The 19,917-nt window shown below is 38.6% G+C and overlaps 1 protein-coding gene across 4 annotated transcripts in view; it reads right to left on the reverse strand.

Moving 5' to 3' along the window:
• The window catches only part of LOC105455787, a 46,582-nt gene that overhangs the window by 21,130 nt on the left and 5,535 nt on the right, over positions 1-19,917 (reverse strand). The window contains exons 1-8 of one of the 4 annotated variants that reach the window (XM_011699376.1): positions 17,320-17,711; positions 16,644-16,823; positions 12,296-12,407; positions 11,987-12,179; positions 11,297-11,581; positions 10,501-10,784; positions 10,089-10,127; positions 9,618-9,717 (exon numbers count right to left, since the gene is read on the reverse strand). In XM_011699376.1, the coding sequence (XP_011697678.1) occupies positions 9,618-9,717; positions 10,089-10,127; positions 10,501-10,784; positions 11,297-11,581; positions 11,987-12,179; positions 12,296-12,407; positions 16,644-16,660 (1,030 nt within the window). In that variant the 5' untranslated portion in view covers positions 16,661-16,823; positions 17,320-17,711. Of the gene's footprint in view, positions 1-1,464; positions 2,474-6,124; positions 8,435-9,617; positions 9,718-10,088; positions 10,128-10,500; positions 10,785-11,296; positions 11,582-11,986; positions 12,180-12,295; positions 12,408-16,643; positions 16,824-17,319; positions 17,712-19,917 lie in introns of those variants that run through there. The other 3 variants (XM_011699377.1, XM_011699380.1, XM_011699379.1) reach the window with 3 other exon arrangements.

Here is a 19,917-nt window from a genome sequence, read left to right on the forward strand (position 1 = left end):
GCTAATACATATATAAATTATAAAATCGTAAAAACAAACAAGAATTATACGAGCTGAGGAGTACAAGTCATAAAAATATAATATAGACATTTACAACAACTTGTCGAAGAACAAGAAATATCTCTCAAGAACTGACATACACACAAAATTCTCTAAATTTTCTGAAACTGACTATAAAGTTGACATAACGAAATTAATAGATAAATAATTCGTCAATAAATAAAAACACAGATGGTAGGCGTAATGGGCGTAATGGAGGGCATCAAAGATTTTATCGGTATAGTTCTGGGAATACCGAAGGGTGAGAGCGGTGTGGGAAGAAAGAAGGGAAACGAAAGGAAAGAAGGGGGAAGGGAACTTCTCCATCGGCATCGTATGAGCGTTCGTCGTTGACTTAAAGATGCGTGGCGTATAATAATCGCGCATGAGAAGCTTCGCGGTAAATCGTCGAATTAGTATGATGGGCTAGATAGCGATCGTGCATTTTTTTTCTCTCGCGTTACAGTACCACCGTGCGTATCCTACCGCGCGACGCACGTGTGCGTGCTTCGAGGCACACACACGGTGGCTTCTCACGGAAGAAAACGGAAAGGGAGAATGACTCTCGGCTTCGGGTCAGCGCGCCGCACAGTCATTGCACCCGCCGTCGCCGGCGTTTTCATCACGTTTTCCCTCGTCCTTGCTTCTGCAAACGGCGCCGCCGTCGTGCTTTTGACGGTGATTCCGTCCAGCATTATGCACATTTCGACAAAAGGAAAAAAAATCGCTTTCTCCCAAAACCCGGAAAGAAAAGTAATTCCGCGGTAATTTCTTCATTCACTGATTATAATTTCAATTTACGAAATATTCTATTACGAAATAATCTATAATATTACGTTAAAATTCTTAAAAATTTGTTTAAAATTGTAAAAAAAGGATACTTTTACTTTTCTGTATCATGTAACTACAATTACATGCTGCAAAAGAGTTTCATTCAAAAGCCAAAATTATTTATATCGTTAGAATGTTCATCGAAAGAAAAATTTATTGCAAAAAAATTAATATTTAGAAGATCAAAAATTATTGATATCTATTGTAAGAACTTTCAGTCCTCGAAAGAAATTTGTAAAGATTAACGTTACAATATCAAATGTCGAACTTATCGCAGAGTTATAAATTGAATTGTAGAAGTTACGGACAATTTATACCACCATCTGACGCTCATCGAGTTTAGCAATCTCGAAGTCTCGAAGGATTTCAGAGTTCCTAAGAAGCACAAATAAGCGTCCGATATTCGAGAATAAAATTCAGCAAGTTTCGCGAAGTTCTACGATTCTAGAGGATTTAATCGCAGAATCGGATTTATAATCAAATCTCGCAAACTTCAACTCGTTGAACATTGTACAATGATGGAATCAAATTTGTTTGAAACGTTCCAAAAGCCAAAGGGTACAAATTCTCGTTGAAAGTACACGGGACACTCACCTAACATCACCTCCGCCTTGCCACTTCGGCGTGGTTTGAATGACCAAAGTCCGATCATGTAACACTTCTCGATCGACGATTCACGAGTAATAACATGGATTTACAAGTAATAACGTATAATCACGAGAAGATTTCTATATAAATCACAACCGATATTTTATCAAACAAAAATACAACTTTCTGCAGAACGAGTTTTCCACTTCTTCATTTTGAATATTATATTTTAATTTAACAAAGAACAATCCTCGGAGGTTTTATCTTGTAATCTTCATTATTGTCGACTATACGCTTCTGTGTTAATAATTGTACGTAATTATTTATCAAGTATTTATAAATTTAATACACTGTATAACAAACTGTTTTTGTGAAATTAATAACGGAATTATGTTTCGTGCGAAGCTATATTAGAAAACGTTCGTAGATAAGATATTCATAAACGGTGCATGAAGTAAAAGTATATCATTCAGAATAAAAAAAATTATATAAAGCGATAAGCATAAAAACGATTAGCTTAATGGGCTGAATTTTCCGAGGACATCGCAGATAAAGATCTGCTTCACGTAGATTTTCCTAGAATGATACATTTGTAAATAGATTACTGTAAAATAGCTTTATAAAATACAAAGTTCTGGGAACAATACAGAAAACTTCGGCACACATCATTAAAATGCACGTGTTGTACATAGTTTCAACCTTTTCAGTTCGCGGCAGTAAATGTCAATGTTACATTGCAAAAGATTTGCAGACACTACAGACGCAGTTAGCTCAATAATCACGTGTAAGAACCAAATAAATAAAAACGGCTCGATATATCCGACAATCTTGAATTTAAAAATGATCGAAAATCTTTATATTGTATTGTAAGTTTTTGTAAATAATATCTTCGCGTTACTTTCGTTCGTTATCATGATTCTGCTGATAAAAATCGATTAATTAAAAATTCAATCGATCTCTTTGCAGGAAAATAATGCGATTGGACGAAACATTTTTCTGATCAAAACAACTTTATTGAATTTTATTGTCGTTCTTTAATTTTAATTATGTGCTGTGTAAATTTATTATTTATATTCTTCACGCGGTATATTATTTTTATTAAATTTCTAAATAAATTGTGCTTTATTAATGTGTAAATTCTAATCGACTAAGAAACAACACAAAAGAGAGATATAATGATGTTAGAGGCCAACAAGATTAAAGATAACGTAATTAAGTAACGAGTTTCACACACGCACTATTGGGAATTAATTAATTCTATTTTTAATCTGTATCTATACGCGGATTAATATAGGCACCGTTTAAAATGTCGATAAAATTTCAATTTTTTTTAAAACGAAGATAAATCGCCCTTAAACACATTCGATAAATCGCGCACTACATACGAAGAAGATTAATCGGTACGTTTTTTTATTCCACTTTCGTAATCATCGTAAATCGATAAACGCAAGTGAAAAATGTTAATTGTTCACACATTGTAATTATTCGCGTATCGTGAAACAGCTATACGCGAAAGCGAAAGCGTAACACCTTTAATGTCCGTGACGCGCAGGACGATACTCTATGCGGTTCGCCCGTTAAAACAACACTGGTGTGTAACTTCTTGTTACTTTCTGTCCCGTACAACACACAGGTGTATATAGGAGCAAGAATACGATAGAGTGCACACGTGAGACCGGCGCAAGCGTGTTGACGAGTGTCCCTTGCACTATACGGAACTATAGCAGCCGCTTCATTTATTCGCTGCGAAATTATTTATCAGCTTCCGCATTAAATCGAGAGGGATTCATGCGACGGTTAATTTTTAATGGAAAATAGGGACAAGGAAAAAAAACGTTGAAGGAAAATGTATGCTTATAATTAGAATCGGCTTATGTATTGATAGAGAAGCATTCATGCAATAGTCTTAATTCTTTACCGATAGAAAGAAAACACAATTATTTTTTTATGTAATCGGCAGGCAATACTTCTTCTTTTACTAGACTCTAAATTAGTAATCTACAATTATTGATACTTCTTTTGATTTGATCTTTGATGTCTACATCTACAGACTCTTCTTGAACAGTATTCTACATAATCTTGATACACATATACGATTCTGTTTTCATGAATTTATAAAATTTATATTGTCTATCATAATATAAGTAAAAACTTTTCTGCTAATTAAATAAACAAAGACGTTGACATTAAAATCATGACATTAATCATATCTGACAAATAACGTTCATCAAATAATAGTCTGCATTAATAATATATACCCTGATCACTGAAAAGGGATTTCGTTTTATAAGACTTCCACGAAATTAGTTTGACTTCATTATCGGAAAATTAAAAGAAAAGTACTCTCACAAATATTTTTCATTCATATCAATCTATATCTAATGTTCACGTCAATAAAAAGCAATTTGAAATAGTACACAATTTTTTAGATATAAAGATTAGTTTATCTATAAATTGTCTATTTAATTCTTGTAAATACACAACATATTTCTTTACTTCTTCTTTTTACATTTATACATAATAATAAAACACTGGATTTAAAATTTCAATGCAATGACTATAATATTTATTAAGATAATAAATTTTTCAAATAAAACATTTGAAAATCAGTTATTCTAAAATTAGTCACATCATCTTTATACGACTAAGATTTTTAATAAATAAAAAACTTATAATTTTTTACAATATCTTCAAATATTTTTATTTTTAAAATTTCAATCTATTTCTTAAGAAAATTTCCTATAAAACTCTTCTTTTAATTTACAAAGAACTTAAGAAATATTATCGCATCATTTAATTTGTAAAGCTTTGAAAAGTTGTAATCCTATGAGAAAATATTTGGATAAAACTTTATCACAGAAATTGTACTCCATTTAAAAATTATTACACTTCTCTCTCTCAAGCGTATTAAATAGACTTTAGACAGACTGATCTTCGAAGTACTTTATTTTAAATCATTTAGAAGTTAAAGCTTCTTTAAAAAAAATATGATCTCAAAAAATTCTCATAAATTAAAAATATTTAATATCTGTAAGAACACGTCATGATTATGGCGTTAAGATTTTATTTTTATTAAAATATTTATTTTAAGATTATACGTAAGAAAAAACTAATTTGGAAAAGATGGAAAAATGCTAAAGCCTCTTTAAAACATGATCTCGAAATTCTCATAAATTAAAAAAATTTAATATCTCTAAGAACATATCATGGTTATGAAGATTTTATTTTTATTAAAATACTCATTTCAATATATGTAAGTAGAAATTTATTTGGAAAAAAAACAGAAAAATGTTAAATCTTCTTTAAAATAGTCTCGAAATTCTCATAAATTAAAAAAATTTAATATCTCTAAAAGCACATCATGATTATAACATTAAAATTACATTTTCATGAAAATACTCGTTTCAAGATTGTACGTAAGTAGAAATTGATTTAGAAAAAACAAAAAAATATTCATTTGATCCATATATCTATACGTGCATAAAAATAATTGTACGAGATTCAACTGAACTCCTTCGTAACTAAAATCGTTAGCATGAAGTTCCGACGACTTAACCGCCCTGGTTGCGGTCCGAATCGTTTCAATCGGAAATCGCGGTTCGTCATCGCCGCGCTCGCAATCGTGAAACTGGAAATTTCGCTTCGACGAGGAGCAACACGTCGAAACGATCGGGATCGGCGCACGCGACTACTTCACCGCCAGGCGGAAAGGAGAAATTACCCGAGGTATTTTTAGAAAAACGAAGGTGGCACGCTAGTGCTCGAATGTAGGTCGACATATAACGCAGGTCGTTCCGGCGTTTTATTGATTTCCCGCGGACCCAATTCCGGCGTGCACACGCCGTCGCACACGACTTGCCGTCGTGCGATGCGTACGGGATGTGCACGACGCAACGTGAAAAGATCGCGTGAAATCGGCGTGCACCCATCCCTTGACCTTCCTCCGTCCTGCCGGCCCCTTCGGTTCTGCACCCTTCGAGCGCGTAAAACCTGCCTAATCCTAAAGAATGACCAAGAAAAAACACATTCTCTTGGTCACATACAGCTATAACCAGTATTTCTCTTCCCCTTTAATCTTCATTTTAATAACCTTGTTATTAAATAGATAATGGTTGGTGTCGTGAAATGAGAAAACTTTACACCGCAACGATATCGAACATAAAATCGACATTTCTCTCTGAAATTACGACGGTCTTGCAGATAAATTATCTGCATCCTGTTACGAAGATTTATGTGTTCTAATGATATCTGATATTATCTTTCGGGCTATCGTCTTTTGATGCAACGAGAAATATACATGCAAACAAGACAGGCTGCAAACCTTGTTAACAGTTATGAGAAAACTCAATAATGCGCAAAATTTGTACATGTAATAAAACTGAAACTCTTGTTGCTCTTAACGATCATTCTTCTGCAGTAAAAAGCAGACGAGTACGGTCGAGGAGAACGTATCTTACAGAAATGAAATAAACGGGGGAGAAAAAAATAATAATCGCCGCTAAATAACTTTCAAGTTTTCAACATCGCTAATTTACAAGTAAGGACGTTCAAATAATATAAATTCCAACAAATTAACATTGGCTATAGGTAACATGGAATCACATCAAGAAGAAACTTCAGCCTCATATGCGTCATGCATGATTCGGTCAGCTTAATAGGAGCTTACGTCGTATTCCCCAATCCATCATGACGAACGCCTTATTTAATTAAATTTCGTGGTCCCTTCGTCAATTATTGCTGCTGCTGCTGCTGCTGCTAAATATTGGTCCCCTCTTTGTTCCCTTCTTTCGTTGCTCCGTTTCTTCCCCGTGAAACCTGAGAATCCGATGGCCCCTCAAGCTGGTCGGGCGAATCTTATCAGTTAATTTGTCGGCGGACGTTTTAAGACGTATAATCAAATCTCTTCGGCATCAATTCTCGCTACAATGCTGACGAGCGCACAAAGCGAATTGACTCGAATTTATCCTCAATCTATCCCTATATCGTACTCGATGTTTGATTTATATGCTGGCGGCATCCGTCCAAACTTAGACTACAAAAGCAAGGCCTGGAGGACCGTTCGTATATGCTTCCTGTCTTTATAAATAACATATATAGCTCAATGGAAGAAATTATAAATCTGCTCAGCTGGTCGTGTTCTTAATTGAATCTCGTTGTTAACGTTATACGGATATGATGATCGACAGTGGTGATGATTGGTACACTTGAGAAAGATATCGATGTGCTCGTTCAGGTACGATCGCGTTGATAGTCATGTAAACACGTCACGGCGATGGTCGCTGACGGTCACGTTGAAACGTTGCTCCGCGATGACATTCCATAGCACAACATTGAATCGCGCCGATATTGACCGTGGTGAATCGTGTGGTTCTCCAAGAGATCGCAGGATATTTACTGGTCTACGGATTGTGCGATTTATGAGAAAGCCGTATCGACGATAAAGAGAGTTCGCTCGGGATGTCATAGCGACGCGTAACGATAGGTCAATAGTAGACGTCGTCGTCGTCGTCGTCGCGTGCAATTGACAGCGCAGACTGTTGAATTGGTCTCTTCGTTGTTCATGCAAAATGCGATATTTAACGTTGCCGATGAGCTTAAAGAATAGGCGGATAACGCTCGCGCGTTAATTCACGTAATAACACATCGGGATAATCTGTAATGATCACGCGATAATTAGCGATCAGATAAAGTTCCTTCGGTATTTCCCGGGGGTATCCTGTAATAGCCATAATAAACCGCCGCCGTTCGCCAGAAGTGTAATCGACGATGACGAGTCGATCGTCTCTGATTAGGTCGACTTTGAGGCTTGCAATCAGCTGGTGTCGTGTATTATTAGTCAAGGAGACACCTGCGCACTTCGCCAAGGTTTCTGCGCGATTTGTACAATTTTTTTATGATGCCTCGGTAATGATAGGCCAATCGAATTCTTTCGTACCGCTCGCATCTAAGTTATGCATGTGATCGATAGTCGTTTCTTTCCTTCACGTGAATTACGAGACAATATCGCGTTACTACAAATACATCATGTTTTCGTAATAAGGTTCAATTACGTTGGACTATGACTACTAATGGCTTAATTAGTAGATCGTATTTGGAGATGGTCCTTCAGGAAATTGCGCAGAGTGACCGGACTATGCGGGCTTAAATGGATTTACTTTCATCAATTCACTCCTTTCTCTTGATATGTCGAGGCGTTCGGGTTCGATGACGCTGGTCATTAACGCCTCGCACGCCTTCGCGTGTATAATCGTATTTACCCCCTCGGTCACGTACGCGGTTATTTATTCCTTCGTACGGCGCATTATCGCGATCGTGCGAGTGGGTGGTTCCACTACTTTCGCTGCTACGAAAAAAAGTCTTTGATACGTCGATGATGAGCTAATTGTGTTCGATGACGCCACGCCTCGGACTGCCTCGCGTCGCATTATGTGCGTGTAATTGTAAGTTTACTATTTCGCTTCTTCGTGCAATTGCAAAGGAGTGTTGCGGGTGCCGTCCGGTGGGTGGATCCAATTTTGTACTCCAAATCCTCCGCTTGCGCTTCGATAAAATCGTGTCGATGTGCGACTATTAATATGTTGCGTCGTATTTATACATTTTGTCGCAAAGAATAACACGTCTATTTACTCGGTCGAGGCTACAACGGAACACCAAACGCGTGGGCGAGTACACTTTCGTTCGGGCAGAACCCGATGACGACTGACGAAACTCCGGGTTCGACATGCAACTGTTTTTAAACAAAATAATCGAGCAACTAATTGATGTACGGATTACTGTTACGAAGAAGGCAACGCGGCGCTAAATCTTCACATATTTCACGCAACGATACGCTGGCACAATTCTAATTCCGTCTCAGGGTGAGATTAACGGCTTGCTCGATTCGTTGCACGAATTTCGGCGCACGAACGACTCAATTGTCGGGCATCGCGGGCAATTATTTCGCCGTGAATGACGATGTCGAAACGAGGGCAAAGACAACGACAAGGCGGCGACGACGGCGCCCGCGCACTCGCGCCGGTACCGACGACATGAGCCAACTGAGGCGATGTTGGTGTCGAGTTGTTCTCCTTGCCACCCTTACGTCCCCCGTCGCGATCTACCCTCTGTCCGTAACGGTTCCCTCCTCTCTCCCTCTTCTGTCGCCCCCTCTCGTCGAACTTTCACCCTTATCTGACATTAAAAGCTCTCCTTTTTACGCACAATCTCATAAATTTAATCCGTACTTTAACGCGGCCCGCTGTCTTCCTATAGCCGTCTTTCTCATTAAACTTTTGCTCTCATCTCGTGAATTCTGACGTCAATCTTTTTCATCAAATCAATCCTGCTTATTTTATCCCCTCATTTCTGTTTCAAGAATTCTTTCCTCCTCCGCGCCTGTTAACTTCTATTATCTTCTTCCACCATTCTTTTCCGCCATAGATATACGCAGCTCTTCCGTGATAATTTTTTTTTAATTAGTTATAATTATTTTTAAAATTTCTATATTTAATGAATACGATTTAAATTAGTTTAATAAACTCTCTCCGTGTACCTAGTTTATTATTCTCGTGTAATATACGTATTTCAAAATTTTTACTTTACTTCATGCAAACAATGTTCATTATCTAATATTAATTAACTTCTTAACATCTTTTAAATTCAAATTAAGAATATATCTAAAATTTATATAAAATAAATTTAAAAATTAAATTAATTTTCGTATTAGCAAAAGTAAAGTTTGTAAAAAATTCTTTCTCCCCTTCTCGTTGAAGAATTAATGCTGTCATAAGCCTCTCAAAAGATTTGGATGTAAAAATAAGTAGATCTGTTGTTGAATCATTATTGATGCACTTTATAAAAAATTATTATTACAAGAATTTAGTTTTGAGCGTCAAATTAAAACTAAATTCTCGATAAGAATTATATCCAAAGACGAAAAGTATAATTGCAAATGGACAAAGATTAATTTCGAGTAACAATTCTAGAGAGTTAAATCATAATAAACATATTTGGGTTATACTAAGCGCTTTCGGCGACAAAACTATTTAAACCTAATCGTATCCACTTTCCTCTTTTTCCATTTGTAGTTAGGGTATCATATACACACAAAGTTGCTCATCAGAATTATGCAACGATTGTGCAGCTAAGCATAAAACATTGATGTAAATGTAAATTCTTACCTCGCGTGGAAGGATGATTCATTAATATTGCCAAAGGGCACTCGTCGTCGTCCAATATGTACTCCTGATGCGCATTGCCACCCACGTTCTCGCTATTAACCTGTATCATAAGAAAACAGTGATTTGTACAACGTGTGCTTTTAACAGAAAGTATCCGATGTTTGTGTATTTACAATTTCCAGAAATTTGAACACAATTAAACACAATTAAATGTTAAATACACAAATGCAGTGTATACTATTGTACAAAGAATATTTTTGTCTACATTTGTCTGCAACATTTACACAGCTAACAAAACACTTTTTTTCTATATTTCCTCAATTTTCATCTTGATATCATGAGGACAGTTTCCTTATCAGTTATACTTAGTTTAAATTAAATTAAAATATATTATTTGACAATTTTCTGTTTTTATTAACTTCATAGATATGTTGCAAACTATTAATACGCTTATCTCATGATTGTAATTACCTTGCATTTCTTTCCTTTTTTAGTTTTATAGTACTTTTCCTTTAATAATAATTATTATATTAGTTATTTTGTATAAAATATATGTACATATAAAATATGAAAAATTGTTTTATACAAATATTTATATTTTTCTCTTTATTTTCATTTTTTTTAATCATTATGTATTTGACAAATTAAAATATCTTGTAAAATTTAATTTATAGACTGAATGTCGTATATCTTTTAATTTTCAGCATTAAATATCTTAGTAATTAAATTCAATTTAACATCACTTATTAAATTCCAAAATCACGTTATAGTTCAGAGATTCAATAAAAAATCATCAAAGATGAATTTCTAAAATCTGCTAGATTTATCGCCATATACATATAACGATATTCTATCCGTGGATAAACGATGATCTCGTATGTACCTGCACAAGGCAATATAACTGCGGGTCCACTTTTTCCAGGCCGTATTTAGAAAGCATCTCTCGCACGACCTGAGCGGCGGAATCTCGCACGCTCAACAGCAGCGTTTTGTATGGCACGTCCTTGCACAACGCCTCGCCATAAATTTTCAATGTGCCGCCTGTGTCGGGACCGCCGTCTTTACTACGAAATTGCTGGAGCCTCCTTTCAAGCTTCTGTTGACGGCGGCGTCTCATCACCGCTTCCGGATTCGAGATGCTCCTCGTAAAACTGGTCTCCGGCAATTCTAAAAACGATAATAACATCATTAATATAGAAAAAAACATTCATATTAGTCGCAATAAGGACAGAAGTATTATTTTCATTTTCTTTCTATTATCTCTATAACACGATTAATAATTATTAAACTAAGATAATGGATTCATTGTACTTGACGTAATGCATTAAACTATTTTTAGAACTTGCATTAACTTTAGAAATAAATAGAACCTAATAAAAATTACTACTATACTATAATTAACTTCAAAATGTAAACTATAATTAACTGCAGAGTAAAAATAAATAATAATTCTTTTCAAGGATCTTCATAACTTCCATTTTTAAAATGTTTTCAATTAATTATTTTTCAAAAATTATATTTATACATATTTATTGTTATTTATATTCACGAATTATTTAATCTTTTAATAACTTTACTTAAAATATTATATAATATATAATAATAAAATATTATATAATATATAATAACTTACTTAAAATATTATATAAACAGTCTAAAAATACATAATGTTTACGGACCCGTATAAAGTTTCTCGGCAACACCGTTCTGATCGCCAGGCGCCGCGTTTTCGTCCTGCTCCAAGCTCTTCAGTCGACTGAGCTTCTCCTGCTTCTTGATCTGTTTTTTCTCCCGCTTGCTCAGCTTTCTTCGGAAGCTAGAACCCTCGGCTGAAGTAAAACCGACGCCCTGCGCATTCGTCTTATCGTCGATCCTCTTCAGCAAGAAGCGCCCCTCCCGATCATCTATATGCCAATTTAGTTGAACTAGCAGTGGCTTCTCTTCTAAATCAAGCTTACGCTCTTCTGTAAACAAAGTTCCATACACACGGTATTAAAACACTTTAGAAAAAAAAAATAACACGATATAAAAGATTAAAATTAATTACAGCTCTCCAACTCGAAAAAAAAAAAAACATTAATTCATATGCAATTAAATGTAAATGTATAAGCTTTAAATAGTATAATGCAGTTTATAGACACTTGTGGTATATTATAAAAATACACTAAAGTATATTAATTAAAGATAAAAAGATGCGGTCTCTTTAGAGGAGCTATTTAAATACATGTTATAATTCAAATATATGTAATTCACTTTTTAATTTAATCCAATTATATAAAAATTCTAGCTAAATATACAGTTTTAGTTTAATCATATAATTTTTATTTTTTTTTGCGATTTAAAAACGTAATCTCGACAATTTAACTCACCTCCATTCTCGTGAATCTCGTAAAGAGCATATTCCGGGATGGACAGCATTCTCATGTCGGGACGAAATTTTTCTATGAGCGTTTCTATCACCGCCTGGCTGGTCGCGTCCGAGGCGACCCTGATGCACTTGGTAGCGACCTTTTGGCCGCTGTCTTGGAAATAAAACCTCATCACGCCGTGAAACTCCAGATCCTGTCAAAGAAAAAAAACAAAAATTAATATAGCTCGATTAAGCTTGCGGAAGAGGCAATCTTGTTACTGTTTGTATAAAATAAAACAATCTACATGCTTCATTTGCGATCACTCACTTCGTTGGGCTCCGAAAGTTCGAACAGGTCCAAGCGATTGGCGTTCCATTGCTGTATGACCCCCCTGAGAGCCTCCCGCTCTGCCTTTTTATTCGCCAGTTCCGTTGCCATCCTGAAAAAACACGACGAACGGACGTGTATGTAATTGCAATCAGCCGACACAGTTACAGAAATTGTAGAACGACCGGCATTGCTCAACGCGTCACGATTCCTTGAACCGCAAGCCGCATAATCGCAAACTTCGCTTTTTTTAATGAAAGGACCAAGTGAATGAAAGGAATATTACTTTAGAAATTCTCGCGTATAATATCAATCTCAACGATTACATTATAACGGAATCAAAAATATCCTGTCGTTCCTTTAATCAAGTACAAGTTCCCATCTCGGACAGCCGCGTAGTCCGTCCGTTGTTTCCAGAAACCGAACTTATAAATCATCGGGAAGCGCGCGGAGAATTTTTAATTCAGCTTTCCAAGAAACACACGCGAGCGGCCGCGTGCTTTGACGCTCTCTTTCACGCCCCTTCCTCGTGGCGCGGGATTGCTCGCCAAAACTGGCACCGTCTGTTGTGATACCACGAGATAAATTATCACAGCAAACGTAAAGCACGAGGCGTCTGTTCTTGGTGCGCCAGGCAGCCCTCGGGGGCTATCGCGTTCGGTGTGTGTTATGATTCTCGCTGTGCGGCACGAGTGTCGGATGCATGCGGTGCATCCAGAAACCGAACCCCTATACTCCTCGAATGCAAACGATACGAGGTGCTCGAGAAAGACGCTCACGATAATTTACGATAATTTGATCGCCAACGCGATCGTCCAACGTTAACGTTAATTAACCAAGGCCAATCATGCTCGGAGTCAACTAATTAAAATCGGCGAGTAAATTATTCTCGACCGATCGATTTTAACTTCGCTCGCTTAACTATATAATATAAGAGTGTTAACTTTATTAGCTGGCTGGTAAAGGTTGAAAGTTCTCGCCAAGGCTGACCATATGGCGACACTAATTAACTTGAATCTTAGCTAAAACCGAGAGCCCCGCACGATCCCGAGCCTCGGCGTTTCCGGGGACACCGAGACGATCCTCGAGAGGCAGTCACGTGCCGCGCATTCCTGGTCGCCCCTCCCCGCCGTACCACGCCTATCCTCTCGGCTGCACGTCTCTTGTCCTCGATCTTAAAACCTTAAAAGCGACGTCCGCGCATTTCTTCTAAGGGGATTCGTTGCACCGCAAGCATTAACCCTCTGACGCACAATTTAATTCTCGCCTGGTGTCTAAAAGTATATAAGATAATTTAAATGCCAGCTATAAAGGAAAGCCCGACAGCTCATAATTCAGACAGCAAAGTTGTAAAATAATGTAACGCATCAATAAGTGAATTCTTTGTAGGTTTATTAGATGCTTATTAGCATCCATAATATTAAATTTATAATCAATTTAATAATATAATATATTTCTAGCTTTGGCACAAAACTGCGTTACAAAACCGAATAATAATCGGTCCAAAAGTATAAAGACAAAGTGTATAAAATTTACAAAAATTATTATTAGGCATAAGCTCTCGCTGGATGATCAAAAATAGCAATGTTTATTTATTCTGTATAGATCAATATAACTTAGACGACAACGGTAATACAATATAAATCAAGCAATATTAAAAAATGGAAGAAAATTCAATATCTATAACATAATTTCTACCTGCAAAATAAAAATATATTGACTGTACATTTTTATTTTAACTATATGTGTATACAATGGATATATTTTAATTTTGTAGGTAAAGATTACATTGTAAACATTGACTAGTCTCCTATTTTTAGCTTGATTTACATTGTATTGTATTTCGCAGAAAAAATAAACATTGCTATTTATATATATAAATATATAATTTTATTATATATATATATATAATAAAATTATATGTATAAAGTTGTGTGCGTGTGTGTGTGTTCTCATCGCATATTTAATTATTAACTACAAATGCTACTTTTCCAAGACCTAGTTTACTTATTTGAGGTGTCAATGCGAAGGTCGCGTCTCAGCGATTCGTAAGAATTTAAACTTTGACAGATAGTACGTATTTGAAAGTAAAATGAGGAGATGTTGCAAGGTAATGTCTCGAAAGTTTCGCGCGTGCGTGGAAAGACAATTGTATCGAAACAACGCGGGACCGTTCCGGATTGGAAAGTATACGCTTAGCGCACCTGATGCGCTCGCCGAGACGAGAGGAATCGTGGAATCGTGTGGATTCTAGGCCGCCGATCGACGTTCGCGATAACGGCGCGGGCGCGTACGTCAACATTGCGGCGCGTTTACTTCTCCACGCGGGGCATGCAGGTAAACGTCGCGATGACTCATACGCTAAAATATGAGGCGCCGACGTTCGGTTCGCCCTGCGTACGCGAGCATTTCGCAGCCTGCGCGGACGGGAGGAAGGACGTGCGGAGAGAATCGCGGCGCGCGAGGTATGAGATACAAGCGTTACAAGCCGCGATCACGTATCGCGAACATCATCGCCCTTCAACGCGATACCTCTCCCTCCTTACTCCTCCCTGTCCTTCTCCCCACCCCCCTGCCGTTTTCTCGGATCGCGGAACGCCGATCTCGGGAGTGTCAACCTCATGATGCATTCAAAGCGCGAAGTATCCACATAACGCGCGCGCGTCTCGCCTCTCTTTCTTTCTCTCGGCGTTTGTACAGTCAGCTATGCCGACGCTTCCCGACTCAAAAGACGTGACAGACGTTTTATATTGCGATGCACGTTTTATATCAATGATAATATTGTATGTATACAAATGTTTATACACGAATCAGTCAATGAAATATTGATAAAATGAGAAACTGTTCCGTCTATATCGATCTTTTTAGTATCAGAAAAATTAAACTTTGCGATATTATTTATCATATCACAACCACAACGCAGATTTATATAATCACATTTTAAACATTTGATATATTTATTATATTTTATATCCACAGTTCCTTCTTTTTAATATTATTTAGTATCAAATTAATATTAAATATAATTATAAGTTAGTATTATATTACGATTTAGTATTAAAACTATATCTTTAATATTAATATTAAAAAATATATAAGATTAATAAAAGATTCGGCGGAAATGAGAACGTATAATATACATTCGATATTATATTCTATACTAAATTTACGAGTACAATGCACAAATTGTTCATATAACATATTGTAACAAATAATTTTGCGCTCAATTTTAAAAGGATTGATAGTAAAACAGCTACGGCACATTTCTCTCACATTATTTCGAGAGAGAGAGAGAGAAAGAGATCGATACCACCGTTAAAAAAAAAATTAATCTATATGCGCCCAAGACATGCACATTTCCTGGAACGACCAAAAATCATGACGAACGTGCATGACAAACGTCCGTACTACGTGTGTTCGTCCGGAGTACGCCGAAAATTGACGTAGCCGGAGGCGATCGTGGCTTCGCGACGACCGCGCGACTCACCGCGACTTCCTTTCGTTCGGGCGCGAGGCGGCGACCGGCGAGAGAAGCAACAAAAAAAAGGAGAAAAAAACGGAAAGACTAAAAGTATAGATATCCGATCGCTGGTTGAGTTCGGAGCGCGCGCGCGAAAATACCGTTTCTGCGCCTGTCTGTACCACACGGCTTACTCCACACCGGCCTTCCTCTGTCCCCCCCCCCCTCCCGCGCTCCCTCCTTTCCCGCTGCTCCGTTCCTTACTATTACGCGCCGTGAGATGAGAGGACCGACCGGGGCATTCAAGGCTCCCGCATCTCTCGGGGCCGTCGGTAAACACCGAACGAGAGCGACCGCCTTGCACCTTAAAGGCACCTATTTAGACACGACAGGCGGCGGCGAGATCTCTTTCCTTTTTTTTCCTCTCTCTTAATCTTTGACGACGCCTGTTCGAGACAACCTGTCCCTTTTTTTTGTCCCCCTGTCGGGGACAAATTCCGCTTTTCAAACACCCACACGCGGGATCGCTCGGAAATTTGCTCGGACGTGATCTCGCATTGAAAGGCTCTTCTAGGAACGCCGGGCATCTCGCTACATTTGTCTCGCTAATTGTAGGACGTGTTCGACGTTCTCTTGAAACGGATGTCGACGTACGTTACTTTACGTTGCTCTTCCCAATCGCAATTCGCTTCGACGATTTTTTTTTTTTGCGCGGAAGATACAGAAAATACGCTGCTAGAGTAAAGTATTCGCGTACATTCCGATCTTTTCTCTTTAAAAAAAAAAAAGGAGATTGTAGATATCTCGGTATTATCTCTATCTTCTGATCTTAATAATGCGCGATAAATTATTCTACGTGTTCATTCATCATTCTGATATCGTACTCACTCTTCAGACACCGTCATTCTTTCAGCCTCGGAGACCACTCGTCGCGTCGAGGGACACGTCGTCGATTTGCAAAGTCAATTCGTCAATGTTCTTTTTTTTTTATCGGGAACAGAATGCACAACTCGTAAAAGTGATGTCTTCTCTCACCAGATCTAAGTCAATATTTTCTCCGGATCGATTCTAATCATAGAATTTACGTCACTGAATAAATCAAATCGATGATAAAAGCATCGTACTCTCTCGAGAGCGACTTTCGACGATAAACATTTCCACGAAAGATAATTGCAAATTTATTTTAAAAGTCTACGTTTTCCCGGGGATATATTTTTATCTTGCCGGTGAATTCTTCGAAAAGCGGATGAATGGGGAGGCATTCCCGAGTGTCGTCGCCAACAAAGAATGCTAATTTGAATAACGGAAGTATATGTATACGAAATCCATCCCTTTCCAAAATTTCTTAGGTTGCAGACAGCGAGTTGTGACAAAATTCTTCAACAGCGAGTTACTGCGGGCAAAAAAAGCGAGGAATAAAATTCCTCAAAGCCCAGGGAAACTTCTCAATTATATCTCTCGTAGAAATTTATCGTGCAAAAAGTCTCCGTCCGAGGAAATTCCCTCTTCGACAGTGGCCTCTCCAGTGAATTCCCTCGTCTCGAGATCAATTCTTCCCCCTTACTCGCTTCCTGCGAAACTCCGAACGAAGGTGGTGTTACGTTAAGTTGGTTTTACGTCGAAATATTTTCCTCCTCCTGCGCGCGGTTTTCACTTTCGCATGCAAAGGCGAGGACGAGAGACGCCGAATTTTTTCCTCGCGCGCCTCTCCTCGTTCCGCGCTCCGTGGAAAAAAATGGGCGCGAGAGAGAAACGGGGAGAGGAGCGGAAGGGGAACCGCGTACTTTTTTTTCTTTTTTTTTTTCGGTAACACGGTGCACCACCGACGTTACTACGTACGCACGCACAAGCGTCGCGCACTCGCGTCCGCCACACCCAACCAACGCTCGTTGGAATTCCACGCGTGACGATCACCACGGCGGCACCACGCGCTCGTGCGTACGAGCGTACGGCAAAGCGACTGACAAACCGACGAGAGGCGACTCCATCGGGCCCCGAGAATGGGAAGGAGGGAGGGGGGGGAGGGGAAAGGCCTTCCCCCCCTTGCTACGGCCTTCCCGGCTAGAGTCCCACCGGCCGTTAGGGCCGTTTGGCGATCTCCGTGGTGCCTCGATCGTCGCAAGGGTGATGACGAAGGTAAGACGCAGGTAAGGTGACGGTAAGACGAAGGTAAGACGAGACGAAAGTAAGACAGAGATAATAATATGAAGGTAAAACGAAAGTAAAGCTACGGTAACGACGAAGTATATACATAAGACGAGAGTAAGACGAAGATAAAGCGACGGTTGAAGACGAGGGTTGAAACGAGAGCTTGTATAGGGCACGCACGAGCAAGGTGCCTGGAGGTCATGGGTCCCTTTCTTTTCCGGTTACACCCGCCGGGCCCAGACAAGACGATTAATCGTCGGAGCGAGGAGACGTCGTTATAATGCGCGCATAAGTCGCCGATTTTGTTTGGACCTGCCGGACGTGTACCCGGCCCTGCCCCGCTCGCGGTTCCCCGTTCCGGGCCGTGCCGTTCTGTTTCGCGCCGTTCCATTTCGTTCCGTTCCGTTCCGCTTTGCTGCGCTACGTCGCGAATTTCAGCGTCGTGCATTACGTCGAATTTCTCTGGATACGCACACGGCGCGGTATAGTAGTATACGCTTCTCTACCTGCTCACCTTTCCCTCCCCCCCTCCCTCCCTTCCTGTTTCCCTCCTCCCCCTCTGCCGCGCTCTCTCACCCTCCCCTCTCCGGTCACAACCGTACGCACGCACGTGACGTACATCGTTTCAGTGGTTCCCAAAGCTTGATATGCACATATGTAGATTTATATATGGTGTCTAAAAATAAACCGTTCACCTTACTAAAAATATACGATAGATTTTCTTGAGACGAAGAAGAAAAATACAAATACTTGTTAACTGCTGTAACCGATTACAAATAAAGTCATTGTAAATTATACTTCCGCAATGCAATAGCTATAACAAAGCCTCATTCGTCAGCAAATTTCGAGTCAAATTTAACATTTTTATTCAAAATATAATTATATACTATTCTAATTTGATATCTATAATTTGAAGATTTCGATACAAGGTAAAATAAAAAGATTTGATAGAAGAAAAATCGTTTAATCCTTTCCATCTACCAATTTGATATTAAATTGATAACTCAATATTAATATATCATATAAATATGTCGATTATCGATCAAAATTTATCGTTTTCAGATCACGCGTTCTTCACGTCCAAATTTACTTGCGAATTACTTTACTTATAGATCGGCAATCATCTTCAACAGCGGAAGCTTTATGCAGGTTCATTCAAGCGGAGAGAAATCTGTGAAGAGAGATTCGAAGAATTCTTTAGATTCCTCACGCGTTTAAATATTGACTGCAATGTACCTTCCAATGCTCGCGACAATGCGAGAAAAAGATTTGGAAACCGCTGCCAGATGTCAAACGCTCTCTATACCGGCACCATCGCGGATTCGATGGTGCGTGTAATTGTCGTGCGTATCATGCTCGTTATGCCGCTCGTCGTCGTGCTTAGCCGGCGCGGCGGCGCGGCGCACCGGAAAGCTCCGTAACGTGACATCGAGAAAATGTTCGCATGAGAGATTTGGTCGATCTAGAAATAAAGAGCTGGAGGAGGTCGCGTGAATCGTTGACCCGAAATCTCCACCCTAATTCCCATTCGAGTGGCAATACTCGGATATTGGTGGCATTATATGCGATAAGACACCGTTGAACGAGAAGCAATAACCGCTATAGTAGCTCGTAGGGGACGTCCGTAACGCGGCGAGGCATAAATCATTGCAAGGAAGATATTCTTCAATCGCTAATTAATATTACGATGCGGATATTGTTGATAGAAATAACAATATCGTTAAAAAAAAAGCGATTTCTTCGAATGTATCTCGTCGTTATCTAAAAAAGATGCGCAAAAATTGTTCATCTCCTTTATTACAGGGTCAGAACGTTTTGCAACAAAATTATTATTTTATATAAAGCTTGAGTTATACTCAGCGGTGCATTCATTCGATCGATGAACGGCCCGCGTCTCTCGGACGAGTAATACCTGATTTTATCCTTCGAAAAACCGGTAGGACGCGAGGAACAGTCAATGGGAATATAATACCTGCCTTGCAGGAGCATACGGGAAAGGGTGAGCAACATGTGC

The sequence above is a fragment of the Wasmannia auropunctata genome, unplaced genomic scaffold, assembly GCF_000956235.1.
Source record: "Wasmannia auropunctata unplaced genomic scaffold, wasmannia.A_1.0 LD335844.1, whole genome shotgun sequence".
NCBI classification, from domain to species: domain Eukaryota; kingdom Metazoa; phylum Arthropoda; class Insecta; order Hymenoptera; family Formicidae; genus Wasmannia; species Wasmannia auropunctata.